The 19,907-nt window shown below is 39.1% G+C and overlaps 1 protein-coding gene across 1 annotated transcript; it reads left to right on the top strand.

The window, feature by feature from the left end:
• Positions 1 to 3,802: 3,802 nt before the first annotated feature.
• LOC123769391 (facilitated trehalose transporter Tret1-2 homolog) lies at positions 3,803 to 19,856 on the top strand. Its single transcript, XM_069309878.1, has 5 exons — positions 3,803 to 4,000; positions 10,768 to 10,801; positions 13,327 to 13,522; positions 15,933 to 16,132; positions 17,269 to 19,856. Exons 1-5 carry the CDS (start codon positions 3,966 to 3,968, stop codon positions 18,274 to 18,276), a joined length of 1,473 nt encoding a protein of 490 aa, XP_069165979.1. The 5' UTR covers positions 3,803 to 3,965; the 3' UTR covers positions 18,277 to 19,856.
• The last annotated feature ends 51 nt before the right edge of the window (positions 19,857 to 19,907 follow it).

Genomic DNA, 19,907 nt, shown 5'->3' with positions numbered 1-19,907 from the left:
TGTTGTGTGAATGTCAACAAAGAGTTTCTACCAATGATATGCCATCATTTTTTTTATTATGCACCCCATACCCTTTTGTGGCCGGAGCTTGGAAACTTCCTACCCGAGAACAACAACCCGCCTTATGGGTTGCTGTTTGGCTATTTATAGTGCGTTGGGAAAAACAGATGGCGTTAGTTGTATTTTGTGGGGTAATTTGTTATAAGTGTAATTTGATGTCAACAGATGGCGTAAACTGTATCTTATGGTCACTGTTGACCTGCCAGTTGATAGTGTTCTTATGTGCCGACAGATGACATCAGCTGTATTATTATTATTTTAATAATATTATTACATTAATAATAATGTATTATTATTATTTAAACACTGATCTATACGTCTGGTAGCTTATAATAAGGTTTTATACCATGCTGGTATTAGGTAACTAGAATTCTGCAATTACTTTTTTTTATCTACTGTTGAGGATATGTAAGACAAATGTAAGGTTTTGAGGCTAAGTAACGAAGAAAGTTACAAGATACGAGCCAGATGGTGTTGAGATTGCAAAAGGGATTATGATAAGAACTTAAGCCAAAAAATCGATGCATAAATGTTCGCAAATATGAGACTGGGATTTATTTCTCGAAAAGTTAGCAATAAAATATGCTTTCTAGTTCTTTATTTTTAAAATTAAGACCAGGGATTCTGTCTAACGAAGCTGCAAGCTAAAACACCGTTATCCTATAATGTTCATCTGTAGCTTGACCCTAAATACTCGTTTATTAAACGAATTTATTGTTAGAGTTCATTAGGAATCAACTTTGTTGAAGGCAGAGTTTCCAACAAATACCTTCCTGTGATTGGCTGTTGCGGGGAATGCCAACGCTTATATGAATAAAATGCAAACTAAGAAATACGTTCTTTTGCTCAATAACCTTGTTGTTATACAAAAGAACAACAATTTCTGTTTTATACAAGACAGAAATGTCCATCTAACTGAATATCGTAGACCAATAAGAGGGCGGAGGCATTGTATCGCCGATATTATTTGTGTGAGGCAACCTCCACTGATGACGTCACAAGTTAGGTAGCCAGCCCGTGTTTCTGTAACACTCGTTACGTCCTTCAGTATTTAATTATTACTATATTAATACTTTTAAATATTTAACATTTCACTTTTTAGGTAGATTAAAGTTTAAGCAGAATGTCATAAGGAAGGATTGTGTGCTGAATAAAGATGATTTATTAAGTGGATGGAGCCTTTAGCTGATTCCTTCCTGTGATTGGCTATTGTGTGAATGTCAACAAAGAGTTGCTACCAATGATATGCCATTGTTTATGCACCCCAGACCATCTGTGGGCGGAGCTTGGAACTTCCTACCCGAGCACAACAACCCACCTTATGGGTTGCTGTTTGGCTATTTATAGTGCGTTGGAAAAAACAGAGATGGCGTTAGTTGTATTTTGTGGTTTAATTTGTTATAAGTGTAATTTGATGTCAACAGATGGCGTAAGCTGTATCTTATGGTCACTGTTGACCAGCCAGTTGATAGTGTTTTCTTCTGCCGTTATTATTACTTCCGAATTCCCTTTAAACACTGTTCTACAAATCCCTTCCTTGGCTTAATTATGATAAGGTTTTATACTATTTATGATAAGTATTAGATAACTGGAGTTCCGCAATTACTTTTATTTATCAACTGTTCAGGATATCATCATATAACGTCTGATTAGGATGTACTGCAATCGATTGATGAAGATTAAGCCACCCAAAAGGTGGCACGGGCATGAATAGCCCGTAAATACTGCTCTCGTAATATTATTCAGGGGGGGTGGGGGAACTATCAAGTGAAAGCGCCAAGCCATTACGGCTATATAGCACTCTTAAGGGATCAGGATACGGATTTGAGATGGAACGGGGGAAAGGAATGGTGCCCAACCTCTTGGGCGGTCGGGGATTGAACGCGGACCTGTAGGAAACGAAACCGTCGCTCTACCGTCCAGCCCAAGTGGTTAAGCGTATTATTAAAACAACAATTTATGCATATAATAACAGCATTTCACACTAAAAATACTTGGATATATTGAAATTTGGTAGTGAATTGAAATCTAGGAATCAAGTTCAATTCAAGTTCAAGTTCAAGTATGTTTATTGAGACAAGAAAAAATACATCTCAAAGGGATAGAGTAGCTTAAGCTATTTTTACCCCCCTCTACTTCAAGTCCCTCAAGGGGCGCACAAATCTCCTATGACTAAACTGTACTTTTTAATCATTTTTATGTACTTGCTACTTATTATTAAATTATTAAGTACTTACTATGATAATTAAATAAATTGGTTTATTTAATATTTAAATTAAATGATAAAATAATAGGTAATAATAAATCATTGTGTAGGGGACAGGCAGCCAGTGTATATATACATGTTAGGCTTATACCAGGGTGCCACAAAGGTGCCAAATTAAAGACTGGGTGCTGCCGGGGCGGGCCCAAGGGCTGCTGGCGGCCCTGGCCAGGCTGAACTTCCGCGCCCTTATAATCACCATTGTTTAATAATCTTCACAGGGAGAAACAACTGTAAATATAGGAATAGTTTATTACAACATACACGGTAAAGAAAACAGCTCGGAAACTATGGAAATAAAGCTGCCGAAAAAACATTAAAGTCCACTTCAAGTTCAAGTATGTTTATTGAGACAATAAAAAAAATACATCTCAAAGGGATAGAGTAGCTTAGGCTATTTCTACCCCCTTTCCTTCCACTTCAAGTCCCTCAAGGGGTGCACAAATTCAGTGAGTATAAATACACAAATCACAATACAAGAATCCCATTTAACATAGCAGGTTAAAATAGGAAGCACAGCATATAAGTGTTACAAGTTACAAGGGAACAAGTGAGAAGACGGTGGAGGCCAAAACCGGAATTGCACACTGATTTTAATGCAGATATGTCGTGATTATCATAATATTAAGATGTTAAGGCACGAAACTAGTAAGTACAATTTCAGAACCAAACGATGCCAACACAGAATGCACTTATGCACAAGTGGCCAAGGAGAAGGAAAAAATAGAAGCAGTAAAGAAACGTGCAAATTGTATAAATAAGTGTAATACATTCTATAGTAATTCACTTTTTTTCTTCACCTTGAAATACCGAAAATGAGTTTTGGAGAACTCTTCTTTCAGCTAAGCCCTGATGCTAGGAAAATAGTTATAGGGATAGAAGCCCTAAACCAGAAGATAGTAAATACTGAATATGCGGTCATATTCAATGAGACATGTTTAAAAGAAAACCTGCTGCCAGTATACACCAATATATATATATATATATATATATATATATATATATATATATATATATATATATATATATATATATATATATATATATATATATATATATATATATATATATATATATATATATATTGGTGTATACTGGCAGCAGGTTTTCTTTTAAACATGTCTCATTGAATATGACCGCATATTCAGTATTTACTATCTTCTGGTTTAGGGCTTCTATCCCTATAACTATTTTCCTAGCATCAGGGCTTAGCTGAAAGAAGAGTTCTCCAAAACTCATTTTCGGTATTTCAAGGTGAAGAAAAAAAGTGAATTACTATAGAATGTATTACACTTATTACAATGTATTATTGTAATATATTGTAATATATATATATATATATATATATATATATATATATATATATATATATATATATATATATATATATATATATATATATATATATATATATATATATAATATGTGTGTATGTGCAGAAATAATATTAATAAAACAATTAACATCGTGTAGTGTTTTCTATATATCAAAATATATTACTTTGAAACCCATATCAGTCACTAAAAAAAATTGTGCTACTCTTATTACAAATTCGCTACTTTTAGGCCGTCAGCTCGCTACTTTCAGCAATTTGGATCTGGCAACCCTGACGAGACTACCAGTACCGACAGCACCTCTCACCATGGCGGAGGCGCGTTACCAACCTGTCACTATTAGGTACCGATATTCATCGTATTCTTTAAAATGTATAAAATTCTTCATTGTAATCCTTTAGATAACATGCGTGAAATATATTTGGCATAAAGCGTAATACTTGTCAATGTCGTGACATATTTTGTGATGCGTACATCACTTGGTCCGCGTGGTACTAACGGGTGACCCTGTGGACATCCTCCACCTTGGTTAGGGACCACGGGCCAGATTCACGAAGGTACTTACGAAAGTTTTTCTTCTTAGCTACGAATGTTTACATTCTTAGCGCCTTCGTGGCGGCTACGTCGGTATTCAAGCGCAGTAAGCCTAGGCTGCTCTTTGTCCCCAACACAAATTTTACTCATCATTAACCAAGGATGTGGGGCTACCTATGTAGTTACTATTATGTGTGTAAATCACGAAAATTAATGCGAACATAATATATTATGTTCGTGTTGTAAAAATCCAGGTATATTGAAAATGGACGATCGTGAAACTCCACATTAATTGTTCCGTGGTAAGTATATTAGTACTATAGGGCAATAACTGTTGTGTTTATATTGATAAACTTTAAGCATATTTATATTAATTTGAGCGAAATTGGTGGAATTATTAGTGGACCAAGCGATATTAGCACTATAAATTAAATACTCAGGCAATATGATAAGGGAACAAATATTTAATTACACAAATAACCTGTAGTGTTAATGTGCAACAATGAACTGATATTTTTCAAATCCTACAGAGAATAACTGATAGATTCTTACAAACTATTTACAATTATACGTTACACACAGAAATCACAATAGTGTATGCATCAAATGAACAAATCCACAAGGGCCGTGACGAGGGTTCGAACTTACGTCCGAGAGGATCTCAGACGCTGCCTTAATCGACTGAGCTACGGCATGGTAAAGGAATTGTAACCGGGAAATCATCCTAATTTACCACGGTTCCTGCAGTCTCTCCGAGACACAAAAAAGAGTTTTACGCAATTCCTCCATTCACCCGAGCTATTAAGGCAGCGTCTGGGATCCTCTCGAACGTAGGTTCGAACCTTGTGGATTTGTTCATTTTACAATTATACGTCTTTGCGGGGCATTATATAAAGATAATGATACTTATCATTATCGTCCCTTTCTCTGGCTTCGCTATGTTGATGACATTTTTGCTCTATGGCCTCATGACCTTAGTCTTTTCCAGCCTTTCCTCTCCTCTCTTAACAATCTGGCTCCTATCCATTTCAAAGTTGAGTGGGAATCTAATTCCCTCCTTCCTTTTCTTGACGTTCACGTTCACAGCTCTGTGTCCGAGTTCTCTTTCTCTGTCTACCGCAAACCCATGCATATTGGCATGTACATTCACTTCTTTTCCTACCGTCCTCCATCTGTTAAGAAGTGTCCTCGTCCCTCTCTTCCTCCGCGCTTTACGCCTCAGCGACCCTCAGTTTCTTGAGGCTGAAATTGCCTTTATCTACAAATCATTCTCTCGCCTTGGTTACCCTTTGCATTTTATCAACTGTGCCTATTCTCAAGCTAAACGAAGTTTCTTTCATCCTAAACCTGTTTCCAACACTAGTAGCACTATACTCTGCCTTCCCTTTATATCTAAACTCAAAACTTTTACTAATACTTTTCGTCGTATTGACGTAAAACTTGCCTTTCGACAAACTAACACACTTCGTAGCAATCTAGTTCACAATGCTCCTCCTGCTTCTAATGCTGCTGGTGTCTACTCTATTTCCTGTTCGTCGTGTTCTCTCCAATACTTTGGCGAAACTTGCCGTACACTTAATGACAGACTTAAAGAACACATGAGAAGTGTTAAGTTTGCTGCTGTTGACTCTTCCCTTTCACAGTATATACTTAAATGCTCAAAACTTTCTAACAAACGTAACCTAACATAAGCTTACATTTCCATTTATCTTTCTTTCACTTTTCTTTTTCTTTCCATTGTTTTCTCTTACGATCTCTTGTTTATTCCTACTATTTTCCCCTTCTTATTCCCTTTACTATCCCCATCTTATTAGATGGTATAAATAAAAGCTGCCTCGTATGGGCCAATGGGTCTTCTGCAGTTACCTTTGTTCTTATCTTCTTATTTGTTTATTCTTACTATCCCCTTTATGACACCTTACTTTCCCTACCTCTAAGATTTTCTTCTCCTCACCTCTCTTCTGCCTTCTCCTTCAATCATCAGTATGGTTACAGATGCAACTGGGAGATTGGTGAACCCCGACAGAGAGAGTGCATCTTCTGCCAAACTGTCACAGAAAAGCCATTACTTCACTATCTTCTGGAATGTGAAGCAACCAATGACCTTAGAAGAGCTTTAAGAGTTCCTGAATCATGCAGTGGCCACCCTGAAGCCATCAACACAGCCACTCTCCTGGTCAACAAAGGTGTCCAGCAGCTGGACACCCTCATAAAGACTGTGAAGCAGTATCCTCCCCCGCGATAACAGCTTGATGGTTAAATGCAACCTCAGAATACTGAGAAAAAAAATTGTACCACTTACGGGCTATTCATGCCCGTGCCACCTTTTGGGTGGCTTAATCTTCATCAATCAATCAATAATCAGTGACACGGGAGACATCTCCCATCACGCAGGGTGCAGCCGCACCTCCACAGATCTCTAGTATCAGCTCTTGATACTGGTAATGGCTCAAAAGGGCCACCACTTACGGGCCATTCATGCCCGTGCCACCTCTTGGGTGGCTTAATCTTTATCAATCAATCATCAGAATCGACTTGAGAATGATCCGGGACGGACCGAAACGTCGTCGTCCCTTCACTTTCTAGTGTGTGATCTGGTCAACATATTTCAGCTGCGTTATTGTGACTCATCATCTGCAATGATACTGTATATGATTTATGATTTGTATTTGTGAAGAGTCAGCATATGCGCGAGCTTGCCTCTGAAGACGTGGGGAGAATTACATCACCTTATTTAATGTTGATACCTTCAGCATGATAGTGTTGTTGATATCAATGTCTAAACTGGCTTGGCTCCAAAATCCTCATCTATTTACCCTCCCCCATGATGCAGTCCACAATAATTACCTAACATAAGAACAAAGGTAACTGCAGAAGGCCTATTGGCCCATACGAGGCAGCTCCTATCTATAACCACCCAATCCCACTCATATACTTGTCCAACCCGCGCTTGAAACAATCGAGGGACCCCACGTCCACCACGTTACGCGGTAATTGGTTCCACAAATCAACAACCCTGTTACTGAACCAGTATTTACCCAAGTCTTTCCTAAATCTAAACTTATCCTGGGTAAATTACCTGTAGCACTCAATATTAGAATAGAGAAAGAGTTTGGATAATAATGAGATACCAGAAGCATTTAGATTAGCCGATATAATTTCACAAGTTCAAGTATGTTTATTGAGATAAGAAATAAATACATCTCAAAGGGATAGAGTAGCTTAGGCTATTTCTGCCTCCCTTTAACTTCACTACACAAGGGAGGGAGTAAAGCACTGGCTAAGCTTATAGACTGGTTACATTAACGTCACACATAATTATAGTTTTCGAAAGAGTGATTAGTAATCAAATCTCCAGTTTTATGGAGTTAGTTTTAGTTTAGTTCATATATTAAGTACCCCATACCAATCCTGTGGGCGGTAGTGGAAAAAGGTTACAGAGAGGCACATGACAACCCCAAATCCACTCTACTCTTACACTATACTACTCACTAATTCCTTGCAATGTTAAATGGGATTCTTGTACTGTTATATGTCTATTTGTACTCACTGAATTTGTGCGCCCCTTGAGGGACTTGAAGTAGAGGGGGGTAGAAATAGCCTAAGCTACTCTATCCCTTTGAGATGTATTTATTGCTTATCTCAATAAACATACTTGAACTTGAACTTGTACTCACTAATCTATCCTGTGGCGTATCTAGCATATGGCCACTTTCTATTAAAATCAGATAAGCTATTCTCGGATAGTAAAAAAAAATCTTCATATGTATGATCTCTAATAATAATAATAATAATAATAAAGCATTGTGTCGGGTGACAGGCAGCCAGTTATATATACAGTACATTTTAGGCTTATACCGAGGTCCCCCCCCCAATGGTCGAATTACTTTACACTTATAAAACCTTATTCCTTGATTCTAATCCTGATTTGAAACTCTTATTTGATAGATGTAATAGAACCCATGAGTATCACGCCAGAAATAAATCTCTGAAATGTATACGATTTGTTGTGATAAGTTTTTAGCTTAGTTCATTTATTATGCACCCCATACCCATCTTGTGGACTGGTGGTTAATGAAGACAAAACTAAGTTTGAATGTAGAAGTCAGAGACCCATTATACTGAAAATAAACGGTAAAAATATAGAGAGAGTTAATATATATAAATATTTAGACATATATCTTGGATATACCCATGAGAGTTTGGAGGTTGAGATGAACAGACTGTTGGGTCAATGTCGGAAGAGATTACAACCTCTGAAGGCCTTGGCATGCTATGGAAAGGGAGTGGGAGTCCCTGTGCTTCGAATGATATACTTGAGTACTGTAAGACCCCTTATTGATTATGCTGCACCTGTTATTTCTTACACCCAACTGGGCGGCAGCTGTACAGTCGTGTGCATGCATTACCTACAGTAAGCAAATTTTGGATACATCGCTAAGATTCCGATTGATTGATTGATGAAGATTAAGCCACCCAAAAGGTGGCACGGACATGAATAGCTCGTAAGTGGTGGCCCTTTTGAGCTATTACCAGTATCAAGAGCTGATACTGGAGATCTGTGGAGGTGCGACTGCACCCTGCGTGACGGGAGATTTCTCCTGTGCTAAGATTCCGGACAGCACATCATTATGAATGAGGTACTTACATATTTTTTTGGACTCCACTGATGGTGTTATCTCTGAATTCCGAGATTTTTTTTCACATTCCATTATATAATGACGCAAAGTATGCAAATATTTCTGCCGACAGAGTTTACATTTAGTCAAATATACATGAGCAGATGTTACAAACTCCCAGAGGTACTTGTAATCGAGCCTAAGCCTAGCAGTGGTAACATCTAGAAGTCTGCTAACCTTATTAGATGACCCATAGACGTGCGGTTCTTCCTACATAATATAATGATAGATGGAGAAACTGGTGTGAATTTCACTTTGGCTCAAGTCTACGAGATTTAGTTGATGTTCCTGGAATATTACTGCCCTCAGGCTGCTCAAAGGCAGTCCAAGTTGGTAATTCCTTCTGTGAGCAAAAGTCTTGGCCAACTCATCAGTTCTATCATGCATTCGGAGACCAATATGGGAAGGAATCCAAAGGAGACAAACTCTGACTCCATCATTGATTATTTCATTATATCTGTGTCTAGCTTCAGAGATAAGCACGTCACAATTATGCCTTGGGAGCTGAGGGCAGTCAAGGATGACAAGAAGTCACTTACAATTAGCGTGTCAACTTTGGATTCATATAAGCGCTCGAGTGCAAGGATTATGGCAACCAATTCTGTTTGAAGAGTGGAGGCCCAATTACTGAGACGCGCTCCACACTCATGGGAGAAGGAACCATCTCTCGCTGTCACAACAACTGCACTTCCAGCTGCACCATAGGACTGGTGCACGGTTCCTTCAGTGTAAATAATCTGGGAAAGGGAGCGCTCTCTGACCAAAGCATCAATTTGACTTAAGGCATTGTACTTTGCTTCTTGTCGAAGCAAGGCTTGCTCTTTAATCAGCTTCTTGGGCGGAAAAGGGGGGACAGTAATTTGGAAAGGAGTGATCTCTCTGGTGCAGGAAAGTGTCGTTGTTGTCTCTCTTGGAAGAGGTGATGAATATTATACATTCTGAGCACATTGACAGTTTTGGTAGTCCATTTGGAGGCATGCTGACCTTCAAGAAAGAAGGCTTGGAGGGCTTCAGTGCCGGGGTTAGGGTGGGCTAACCTAAGCATCTTGATATCAATTAAAACATTAATTTCAGTGATACGATCACTTATACATGAAATATTCAGTTCCTTCCTCAGGTTTAGTAATTTAGATGTACGGGAGCATCCAAGGATAATCCTCATGGTTTCGTTTTGCATCTTTTCCAGCCCTTCAAGCATTCTCTCATGCACTAGAGCAAGCATCGGTGCAGCATAACCGATCAGAGATCTAATATATGACAGATACATCATTTTGGCAATTTTCACATTTGCGCCATATCGTGGATGGCAGCCTGCCACAGCCTTGAGAGCACGGAGCCTCTCACTACATTGGCGACCCAGTCTGGCTACAACATTGCGGTACAGTGGAACCTCAAGACCAAGGATTGATTGATTGATGAAGATTAAGCCACCCAAAAGGTGGCACGGGCATGAATAGCCCGTAAGTGGTGGCCCTTTTGAGCCATTACCAGTATCAAGAGCTGATACTGGAGATCTGTGGAGGCGCGACTGCACCCTGCGTGACGGGAGATATCTCCCGGACCAAGTGGTGACCAGATGGTCTAAGACCAAGGTATTTGTAACTGGTTACATAGTCGAGCAGAGAGCCATCATGCAGCTGCATCTTGCGAACAGCCTCGCCCCATCTGGGTGGGCGTCGGTTCAGGATCTACACAAAAATGGATTACATGATTTTTAAAAAATTCCTACATTTTTGTTTATTTATTTATTTATTTATATACAAGAAGGTACATTGGGATTGTGAGGATACATAATATAGTAATTACAATCTTGTAAAACCACTAGTACGCGCAGCGTTTTGGGCAGAATTTATGTATTTCAACAAAAATATTAAAATTTACCAAATCTTTATTTCAGATATGACCGGAGGCTGAGTGGCCTGAGACTCTCGGTAAGCACGACAGGCACACTGTCTACACAATATTCAACCCATCCTCCTGTTAAGATAGTTTTTGTAACTATGGTACAAAGTTTGACGTACTTGGCAATTAGATAGTAGAATTTTGTATTATTCACTTTATAGTCAGAAAAAATGAAGCTAAAAAACAAACATAAATATTCCCAGGCCTAGTATAGCACACATATGTACTATATTATACATCAGATTTCGTGTATTAGTCGAAGAAAGGTTAGGTTAGTTTAGTTTGTTTTTGCAACATAAATAAAAAATTTACTTAGGTTTGTCTAAATTTAATAGTACCTATTTAACTTTCTAATTGTGTTGTACGTCAGTATATGTACTATGGTCCTCATCGTTACTATAAGTACAACCAAAACAGGAAGATGGGCTGCAATATATGTATACCGTTCTCTTATAATGAGGTCCCCCAAAGAATACTCCCTTCCCCAGGAGGCAACCCAACAGTTGACTAACTCTAGGGTATCTATAATAATAGTAATAATAATAATAACAATAATAATAATATAATAATATTTTATTTACAAGAAGGTACGATGGGTTGGTGTTGATTACATTATAGTGATATTTTTACATTCTTACAAAGCCACTAACATGCATAGCGTTTCGGGCAATCTATTCACTCTTAGGTGAATAGGTACATTAGGTGAAAGGAAACGTGTACAACCATTTCTGTCAAGCCAAGAATTCGAAGCCAGGATTCCTGATTGTGAGTCGGTAATGAAAGGAACGCGAAATAGCAAGATATTCAACTGAGAGTCTACATAATAATTTGTACCTCGTGTAGGGCACTATGTAACATACCTTTCTTTGTTGCTACTTCTGTCTCCTATGTTAAATGTTTTAACGTAAATTTATTAGTGAGAGAAAGATCAGGTAGTTGTAACTAGTAAGATTAAGATACTAGAAATGTGTTTGTCTAGCGACGCGGCCAAGTGCTCCTATATATAGTGGGGTTTAAACTTCAATAGGAAGTTTGTCGACAGCTGGACGTACTCTGATACACTCCTAATATTACCTGAGTATTCTTTCTCTGTTTTTCATGCACATAGCCAGCCAGATAGATGTGTGTAGGAGTACTTTTGTAGTAAAGGATATTGTACTTATAATTATACATGTTCAGTGACATTACCCAAAGGGTGTATTAATTACTAGTGTTAAATGAGTGCATTCTGTGATCTTACGTTGGTGGGCCCGACTGTTCTTTTTACTGAGCGGGATATTACCACCATAATATCGTGAAGTAGGTTTAAATTCGTCAGTGCAATTTTATACTATTTTGTCTTATAATATTTTCCAGTTTAATACCTTTGTCTGTCTAGGTCATCTTCTATACACAGACCTTAATTTTATTAACTGAAAATTTATTTCGCAACAGACTGGGCCTTTAATGGGACATTTAAACTTATAGAGTAAACTAAGAGACAGTACAACTATCTAATACTAGTCCCTCAAAGCTTGCACATCTTTATTGCCAAAAACAAACTGATCTCTCTCCATCATTGAAACTTTTCCACTACCTCGCACAGGATTGGCATGGCGTTCATAATAAAATATAAAATCTATAATGTAATGAATTTTGGGAGTACATAATGAACTACCGCTCAGGATAACAAGTATTTACCCAGGTCTTTCCTAAATCACGTCTTGCTCCAAGACCAGCCCACCCTCTATGCCCAAGACTTTCCAATCTATTTGACCCCAAAAATTCTTAGGCTATTAAATCAGCTTTTCGAAAATTTGCCACTTTAACAGAATTTTCTCCTATAGATCTATTCCATTCCATGCTAAATCTGATTTCTTTGTGATTACTGTTCCCTAGTTCCCTAGTTAGTCCTAGTTCACCTCTTTCAATTTCATTAATTTGTGTTTCCAGTTAGGAAATAGGGAAATTTGTGTTTCCCTGTTGTTTATTTTGCACCCCACATTCATCCTGTGAGACGTAGTTTATTGTGTACCAATATTCATCTTGTGAGCGGTAGTGTATCGTACACTCCATACTCATCCTGTGAGCAGTTAAACAAAAAATTATTGCAGAGGGCACAAATAAGGCTGTAATCTTAGCCCAACGGAAATGTTCACATTAAATTGCATCTAACCTACACACACCTAATAATTATCATGACAGCTAGTAACAATTAACTTTTCACGTTGCAACATCTATGTATCTACACTATATTACTATACATTAGAGGTAAGTCTCTTGTTAATACCTAAAACAATTTTCAGTATTGGATATTATGGGATAATAGCGCGCGAGCTGCTGTTTGTGTTCTTTAGGCTACACATATTACAACATATACCTAACTCATTCATTTATCATTTATCTACTAGAAGATAAATATGGATACAGTGCAAGGATTTCAGATATTTTATAATTTGTAATAAGATGAAAATAATTTACAAAAATAATAATAATAATAACTCCTTGTATAGGTTTTCAGTTCAACTACTAGCAGCAGCAGTCAAATCTCTCTCTCTCCCTCTCCCCTGTACAGGTGTTGGCGTGTCTGTCGTCAGGACTGTTGTTGACAGGTGTGATGTCCGCGTGGGGGTTCCCTGCTGTGGTACTCCCCGAGCTCACCATCAACATCACCACCCTGCCCCAGCTCACCATCAACACCACCACCCTGCCCCAGCTCACTGCCATCACCACCACCCTCCACCTCTCACCATCTCAAGCCAGCTGGTTCGGTGAATATGTTGCTGCTTCTTGTTCACACCATTAAATTACACCTTCAGGTTATATTATTAATTTATCATGTAAACATTCTAAAAATATAACCAGGTATATAATATATAATATAATATAATAATATATATTATAATATATATATATATATATATATATATATATATATATATATATATATATATTATATTAAATATATTATAATAATATATATATAATATGCTATATATCATAACTACATATATAAATAACATAACTAAAGATATATGTGTAAAAAATATAACTACTTATACATACAAAAATAAATTCAAATTATTTTTATTTAATATTTATTTACAAGAAAGCACATTGCGTTGTGAGGGTACATAACATTGGTGTTGGAGCGTTACATTCTTGCAAAGCCACTAGATTGCAACCTGTCCTCATAATAGAAGGTCGCATTTTGACATATATTTCTACCTACGGCCTAAAATGGTAGCTGCTCGTGAAATACATCCTGTCCCGTTTTCTGTTTTGAGTCCTCTGGTAGGTTAGGATAAGGGCACTTTAGTACGAAAGTTTCTAAAGTACGACAGTATTCACCCCTGGCTGACACCTACATTCACAGGTGCTGATCGAGCAGGTGAGGCGGCTAACCAGAGAGAAATAGCAAAATCTGTCAAATACAGGCGATTGGAAGGTTAATACACCTTTGTTCACATAGCGTCTGAGACGCTCAGCCCCTGGGGAAGGAGTGCTTTGGGGTAGCACAAGATTGAGAAGCAGGCTGGGATAACTGGGAAAACACTAAACTGGGTAATGGAGTACCTGATGGACAGAAAGCAGTCCCAGTCAGAGAGGGGGTTTCAAGCTGGAGGAATGTAACAGGGTTAAGGTTTGCAAGAGAAAGCGCTAAGCCAGTACGACTATACAGCACTGGGAAAGGATGAGGATAAGGACGGAGAGAAGGGATGGTGCACAACGTCTTGGACGGTCGGGGATTGAACGCCGACCTGCAAGAAGCGAGACTGTCGCTCTACCGACCAGTCCAAGTAGCTGTCATGAATGTAACATGTGGCGTTCACTAAGGCACGGTCGTAGAACCGCTGCTGTTCCTACTTTATGTGTACGACCAACGAGACGGAGTATGCTGGTACATATCAATGTTTACAAATAACCCAAAGCTGATCTGGAATGTAAAAGCGGAGCGGTAACTGCAAGAAGTTACAGGAAGTCAGACAAACTCCAGGAGTGATCATATATAAAATGGTTGCTGGAATTCAGTCCCAGCAAGAGTAATGTAATGAAGATGGGAAAGGAAGAGAGGAGACCAGAAGGCATCTACATCATAAGGGGAAGGCAGCTACAGGAATCAGAGAGAAAGATTTGGGAGTGGATATAGTCGCAACACTAATAGCGGGGGCACACATAAGCAGGATAACAATAGCAGTATATGGGACGCAGGCAAATAATACTAATAATTCATTGTCAGGGGGACAGGAAGCCAGAGTGTGTTCATACTCGTTAGGCTTATATCGACAAACAACACATAATTTTTTGGCTAAGTCTCAAAAAACTGTCGGTATACTTTCTAAAATCTGATATTATGTTCCACACTCTGCTGTCCTCTCTTTATATTACGCGCTAATCTATCCCTATCTTACATACGGTATCTGTACATGGAGTTCAACCACTGCAAATTACCTCAAGCCTATCATTACTCAGCAAAAATCTGCTATCAGAACTATAACAAACTCTGTCTTCAGACAACACACAACCCCTCTTTTTAAGTCCCTTAACATGCTAAACATACACTCACTCCACACATTCTCATGTGCTATAAACATGTACAAAACCTTGTTCCTAAATGCTAATCTTGAACTGAAACTTTTCCTTGATAGGTGTAACAGAACTCATGAGCACCACACTAGAAATAAATATATTTTTGATATCCCCAGAGTCAGATTAAATCTGTGCAAACATTCCTTGCAAATAAAAGATCCCAGTCTTTGGAAGTCACTACCTGATGAATTAAAAAATTGTCCAACCCATTCCCCGTTCAAAAGTAAAACCAAAAAGTACCTAATTTCATCCTCATAATTTTATACCTTGTGCTTCAAACTCACACTGTATCTTGTACTACCCACTTCCCCAATATTAATACTTAAAAGACATATCCTTACCAGTGTAATCACCACTGTCAACTTACATTGTAGTTATTTGTTGATATAAAAACCTTGCTCCAATGTACCTTTTCATCTTACCTGATATGTTAGATTAAGGACCTGTCCGAAACGCTCTGCGTGTTAGTGATTTTGCATGAATGTAAAAATACCAGTCTTATATAATCTCACCAACCCATTATACCTTCTTGCAAATAAAAGTTATTATTATTAATTTTATTATTATTATTACTGTATACTGTGTTCCCAGCTTCCATACCTCTGTTCATGTGCATGGCTGGGTCGATGTTGGGAGGCCTGGTGTGTGAGCGGGTGGGACCCAGGCGACTTCAGCTCTACACCTCACCATTTCTATGTCTCACCTTCCTGGCGACATACATGGCGTCCTGGCAAGTGATACAGGAGGCTGGTGCGGCATTAACATTGCTTATGGTCAGCAGGGTCGGACAGGTAAGTCATCCAGCTTGCGAAACAGTTCTGGGTGCGTTACTCCGACTAAATATGTATGTAAACAATGTTGAACGTAGAGAAAAGGCCGAGTTCGAAATGTCCTCAGGGAGATATAATTAGTATATCACTTCGTATAAGATTTAATGGTCGATGGAGACCATCTTTATGTGTAAGATTCAAGGTAGGCACATAATATAATATACTTGGCTAGCACACAAGGGAAATAATAATAACACATGTATTAACTTTAACACAGAAATAAGGGTGACACTGAAAGTATTTACATGAACAATTACAACCTGGACGCGAATGCAGTTGCAGGCAAGCGTCGCATTGAGGCCGTAATTAATGTTAATTGTTGTTTTAGATTCAGCTACTCGAAACAAAAAGTCGCTAGTAGCACGGGCTATGGTGAGCCCGTAGTGGACTTACCTGGCACAGGAGCGGGGCTGTACCTGGTAACGCTGACTCCCTGAGCACCTGAGATAGACTGAGCAGGTGCCCGAGGTCATGGGTATTTATACCCATCTTGGTGATGTCACATCCTTTGTCACCGAGACTTGGAGACAGGCGGTATACCCAGACGTAATAAGGATCCGACAGTCCTTGTTACGTCTGGCGTTGCAAGGACTGTCGTCTGGGTTACGTGCGGTTGCAAGAACCCCTTGCAGGTCCTTGCAACCCCACACCGGCCTGGGGCTCTTATGCTGGGTGGAGGGTGTACTGGTGGTGGTGTCCAGACATTTGTCTGAGTTGAACTCCATACCCGTCGTTATACGCGGTATGCAGTGTGATGAATAACGAAGGTAAGAAGGAAGAGGCAGTTCTCTCTGCTATGCTGGGGAATTATGACAGTTATAAATCATCAAATATTATTATTAAATAAATAAAGGTTGTACTATATGCAGACGATGAGTCACAATAACGTGGTTGAAGACAGAATGACTAAACCACAACTCAGAAGCTGGAGAAGCGACGAAGTTTCGGACCATCCTGGACCATTATCAAGTCGTGTGATCATACGAACTGATAATGGTCCAGGACGGAACGAAACGTCGTCGCTTCTCCAGCTTCTAAGTTGTGGTTTGGTCATCAGGTCGTACTATAAATGTATAATCTTTTGTTTTTATTTTCAGGGAGCTGTAGTGGCATTAATGGTGCCCACAATCAACTCTTACTTCTGCGAGGTGAGTGACCCCCGTCACCGGGGCACTGTGACCAGTTTGGCCGGTTTCTGGGGCTCACTGGGCCTCTTGTTGTGTTACCTGCTGGGGTGCTTCGTGCGCTGGTACACAGCTGCCTGGATCATTCCCCTCGTCACCATCGTTCCAAGCTTCCTGGGCCTTATGGTGGCGCTGGAGTCTCCGTCCTGGCTCTTAAGGAAGGGAAGAAAAGCAGAAGCAGTAACCAACTTGCATCGACTACGAAGCTCATCGGAAGTAGCAAAGAAAGAGTTGGCAGATATTGAGAAATCTTTAACTAAAAATACAAATTCATTTTTCCAGTCATTAAAGTTATTAAAGAAAAGGGATAAATTTATACCGATCTTAATATCAATTTTTATGTTTGTAACGAGAGAATTTTCTGGAATTGCTGCTATTGCTATATACATAGTTAATTTTTTCAAAATTGCTGGAGTCGGTCTAAACCCATTTTGGAGTTCAGTTGTGGTAGGATCTGCTCGCATGGCGGGTAACTTCCTGGGAGCAGTTCTGCTTCGCCATCTTTCCCGCAGGTATCTCCTGGTTGGTGGCGGCTGTCTCAGCTCTGCGGCCTTGGCAGCACTCGGAACCTTCTATTTCCTACAGGACAAAGGGCATGACCTGTCCCAGTTGAATTGGTTGCCACTAATGTCCTTCGTGTTTTATGCCTTGGGAATAACAGTAGGAATAACGCCGGCGAGCTACCTGGTAGTTTTAGAGATCATTCCCGGCCCTGTTCGCGCCCTGGGTTTGGGAATTGCCACAACAACGTATGCCCTTAGTGCCTTCCTCGTTGTCAAGACGGTTAACGACGCGCAGACGGTACTGGGCAGTTGTGGTTTGTTTTGGTCATACTCTGCCGGCTGCGCCATCATTGTACTATTTGTTCTCATTTTTGTACCAAAACCCCGTAAACGATCACCTGAGGATATAGAAAATTAATGCTTGTCTCCAAATCATCAAACATCAGCATAAAATAGCCCAAAATCCATCAGACATCTGCATATATCTGATTATATATATATATATATATATATATATATATATATATATATATATATATATATATATATATATATATCATAATTCCTGGTCGAAGGTAAAGTTATTTAACAGTCGGTATCTAAGCTTGTATGGTTATGAACTATGAGACATGTAAAATGACGACTTTTGAAAGTTTAATTATGTGGAGGACATATTCTAGACGTATCTTGGATGACCATCATCGCACTCATTACAATCTCCTACCTGGCCCGATGACCACACCCACACTTGAGGAAATAATTCACAAACGAATGATAACATTTTGTCTGAAAGGCATCACCCATCTTGTAAACTAAATCACCTTTTTTCAGGCACTGACTTATCACTAGCCATTCCAACCTGTCCAGAAATGTAAATTTAATTGTTAGGAAATACAACTTCAGAATGGGTGATATTTTTAATAGGGTGGCGGGTCGACAGGACAATGTAGCACAATTTCCCGGCTGAGAGAGCGACGGAGACTTTTTTTTTATTAACATATGAGGTACATCTGCATATGTGCAGGTACCTTAGACTATATGAAGAGGAGTGTGTGTGAGTGTGTGTGTGTGTGTGTGTGTGTGAGTGTGTGTGTGTGTGTGTGTGTGTGTGTGTGTGTGTGTGTGTGTGTGTGTGTGTGTGTGTGTGTGTGTGTGTGTGTGTGTGTGTGTGTGTGTGTGTGTGTGTCAAAAAGCTAGCTACGTGATGCTAAAAATCCCCAGCACACAGGATGGTTAACGGCTCCTTTAAAGGCAGACCTTGAATTGTCGATGAGCAGTCTGAGAGCAGCAGTACACCGAGAACTTCAACAAGATCTTGTAGATCTGAGGCAAAGTGAAATTGACACCAGTAATTTCATCTATCATCATACTATCATGCAAGAGGAGCCACACATCTATGGATCATCCAATAAAATCAGCAGACTTCTAGATGTTACTACTGCTCGGCTTAGACTTGGTTACAAGTATCTCTGGGAATTCTCATTATCTGCTGATGTAGACCTGACCAAATGTAAACTGTCAAGAAAATTATTCGCACACCTTCCGGTGATGGAGTGCGAAAAGATACGTGAATTTAGAGACAATTCTATAACCAATGTTCCAGCGATGTGTAAATATTTCATTCAAAATGATCTGCTACCAGAAATTTTAGCCAAATATCCCCAGTTTGCTAACTGTAGGTAGTAACTGAGTGATTGTAACCTATCCACCGCTGCCCACTGGATGGGGGGCGGTGTGCAGGACAAACATATAAATTTTGACACTAGCTCTCCACATATGTCAGTTGCTTAATTTAGAACCTGTACTTGAGGTCGATCTCGAACCCATTGTTGATGTGACCACTTATATTGAATTTTGTAACTAGCTCATCAAGATTGTAACTTGCTTAGCTAAATGAATTGTGGGGTTCAGTCCCTGAGCCCATTATGTGCCTCTGTAACCCCTTCCACTACCGCCCACGGGATGGGTATGGGGTGCATAATAAATGAACTAAACTAACTCCTATTATTAATTATAACAGTAATCGAAAAAAAGTCATAGTTTGTATAT

This window comes from Procambarus clarkii, chromosome 66 (genome assembly GCF_040958095.1).
Source record: "Procambarus clarkii isolate CNS0578487 chromosome 66, FALCON_Pclarkii_2.0, whole genome shotgun sequence".
NCBI lineage: Eukaryota > Metazoa > Arthropoda > Malacostraca > Decapoda > Cambaridae > Procambarus > Procambarus clarkii.
This window is presented reverse-complemented; position numbering and strand designations above follow the sequence as displayed.

What these genes read in the sequence shown, in the direction of transcription:
- LOC123769391 (XM_069309878.1), top strand. Translation starts at nt 3,966, where the DNA reads ATGGCGGAGGCGCGTTACCAACCTGTCACTATTAG. An exon ending in TACCAACCTGTCACTATTAG is followed by an intron (nt 4,001 to 10,767) that starts GTACCGATATTC and finishes TCTTTATTTCAG; the next exon opens with ATATGACCGGAGGCTGAGTG. An exon ending in TGGTCAGCAGGGTCGGACAG is followed by an intron (nt 16,133 to 17,268) that starts GTAAGTCATCCA and finishes TTTTATTTTCAG; the next exon opens with GGAGCTGTAGTGGCATTAAT.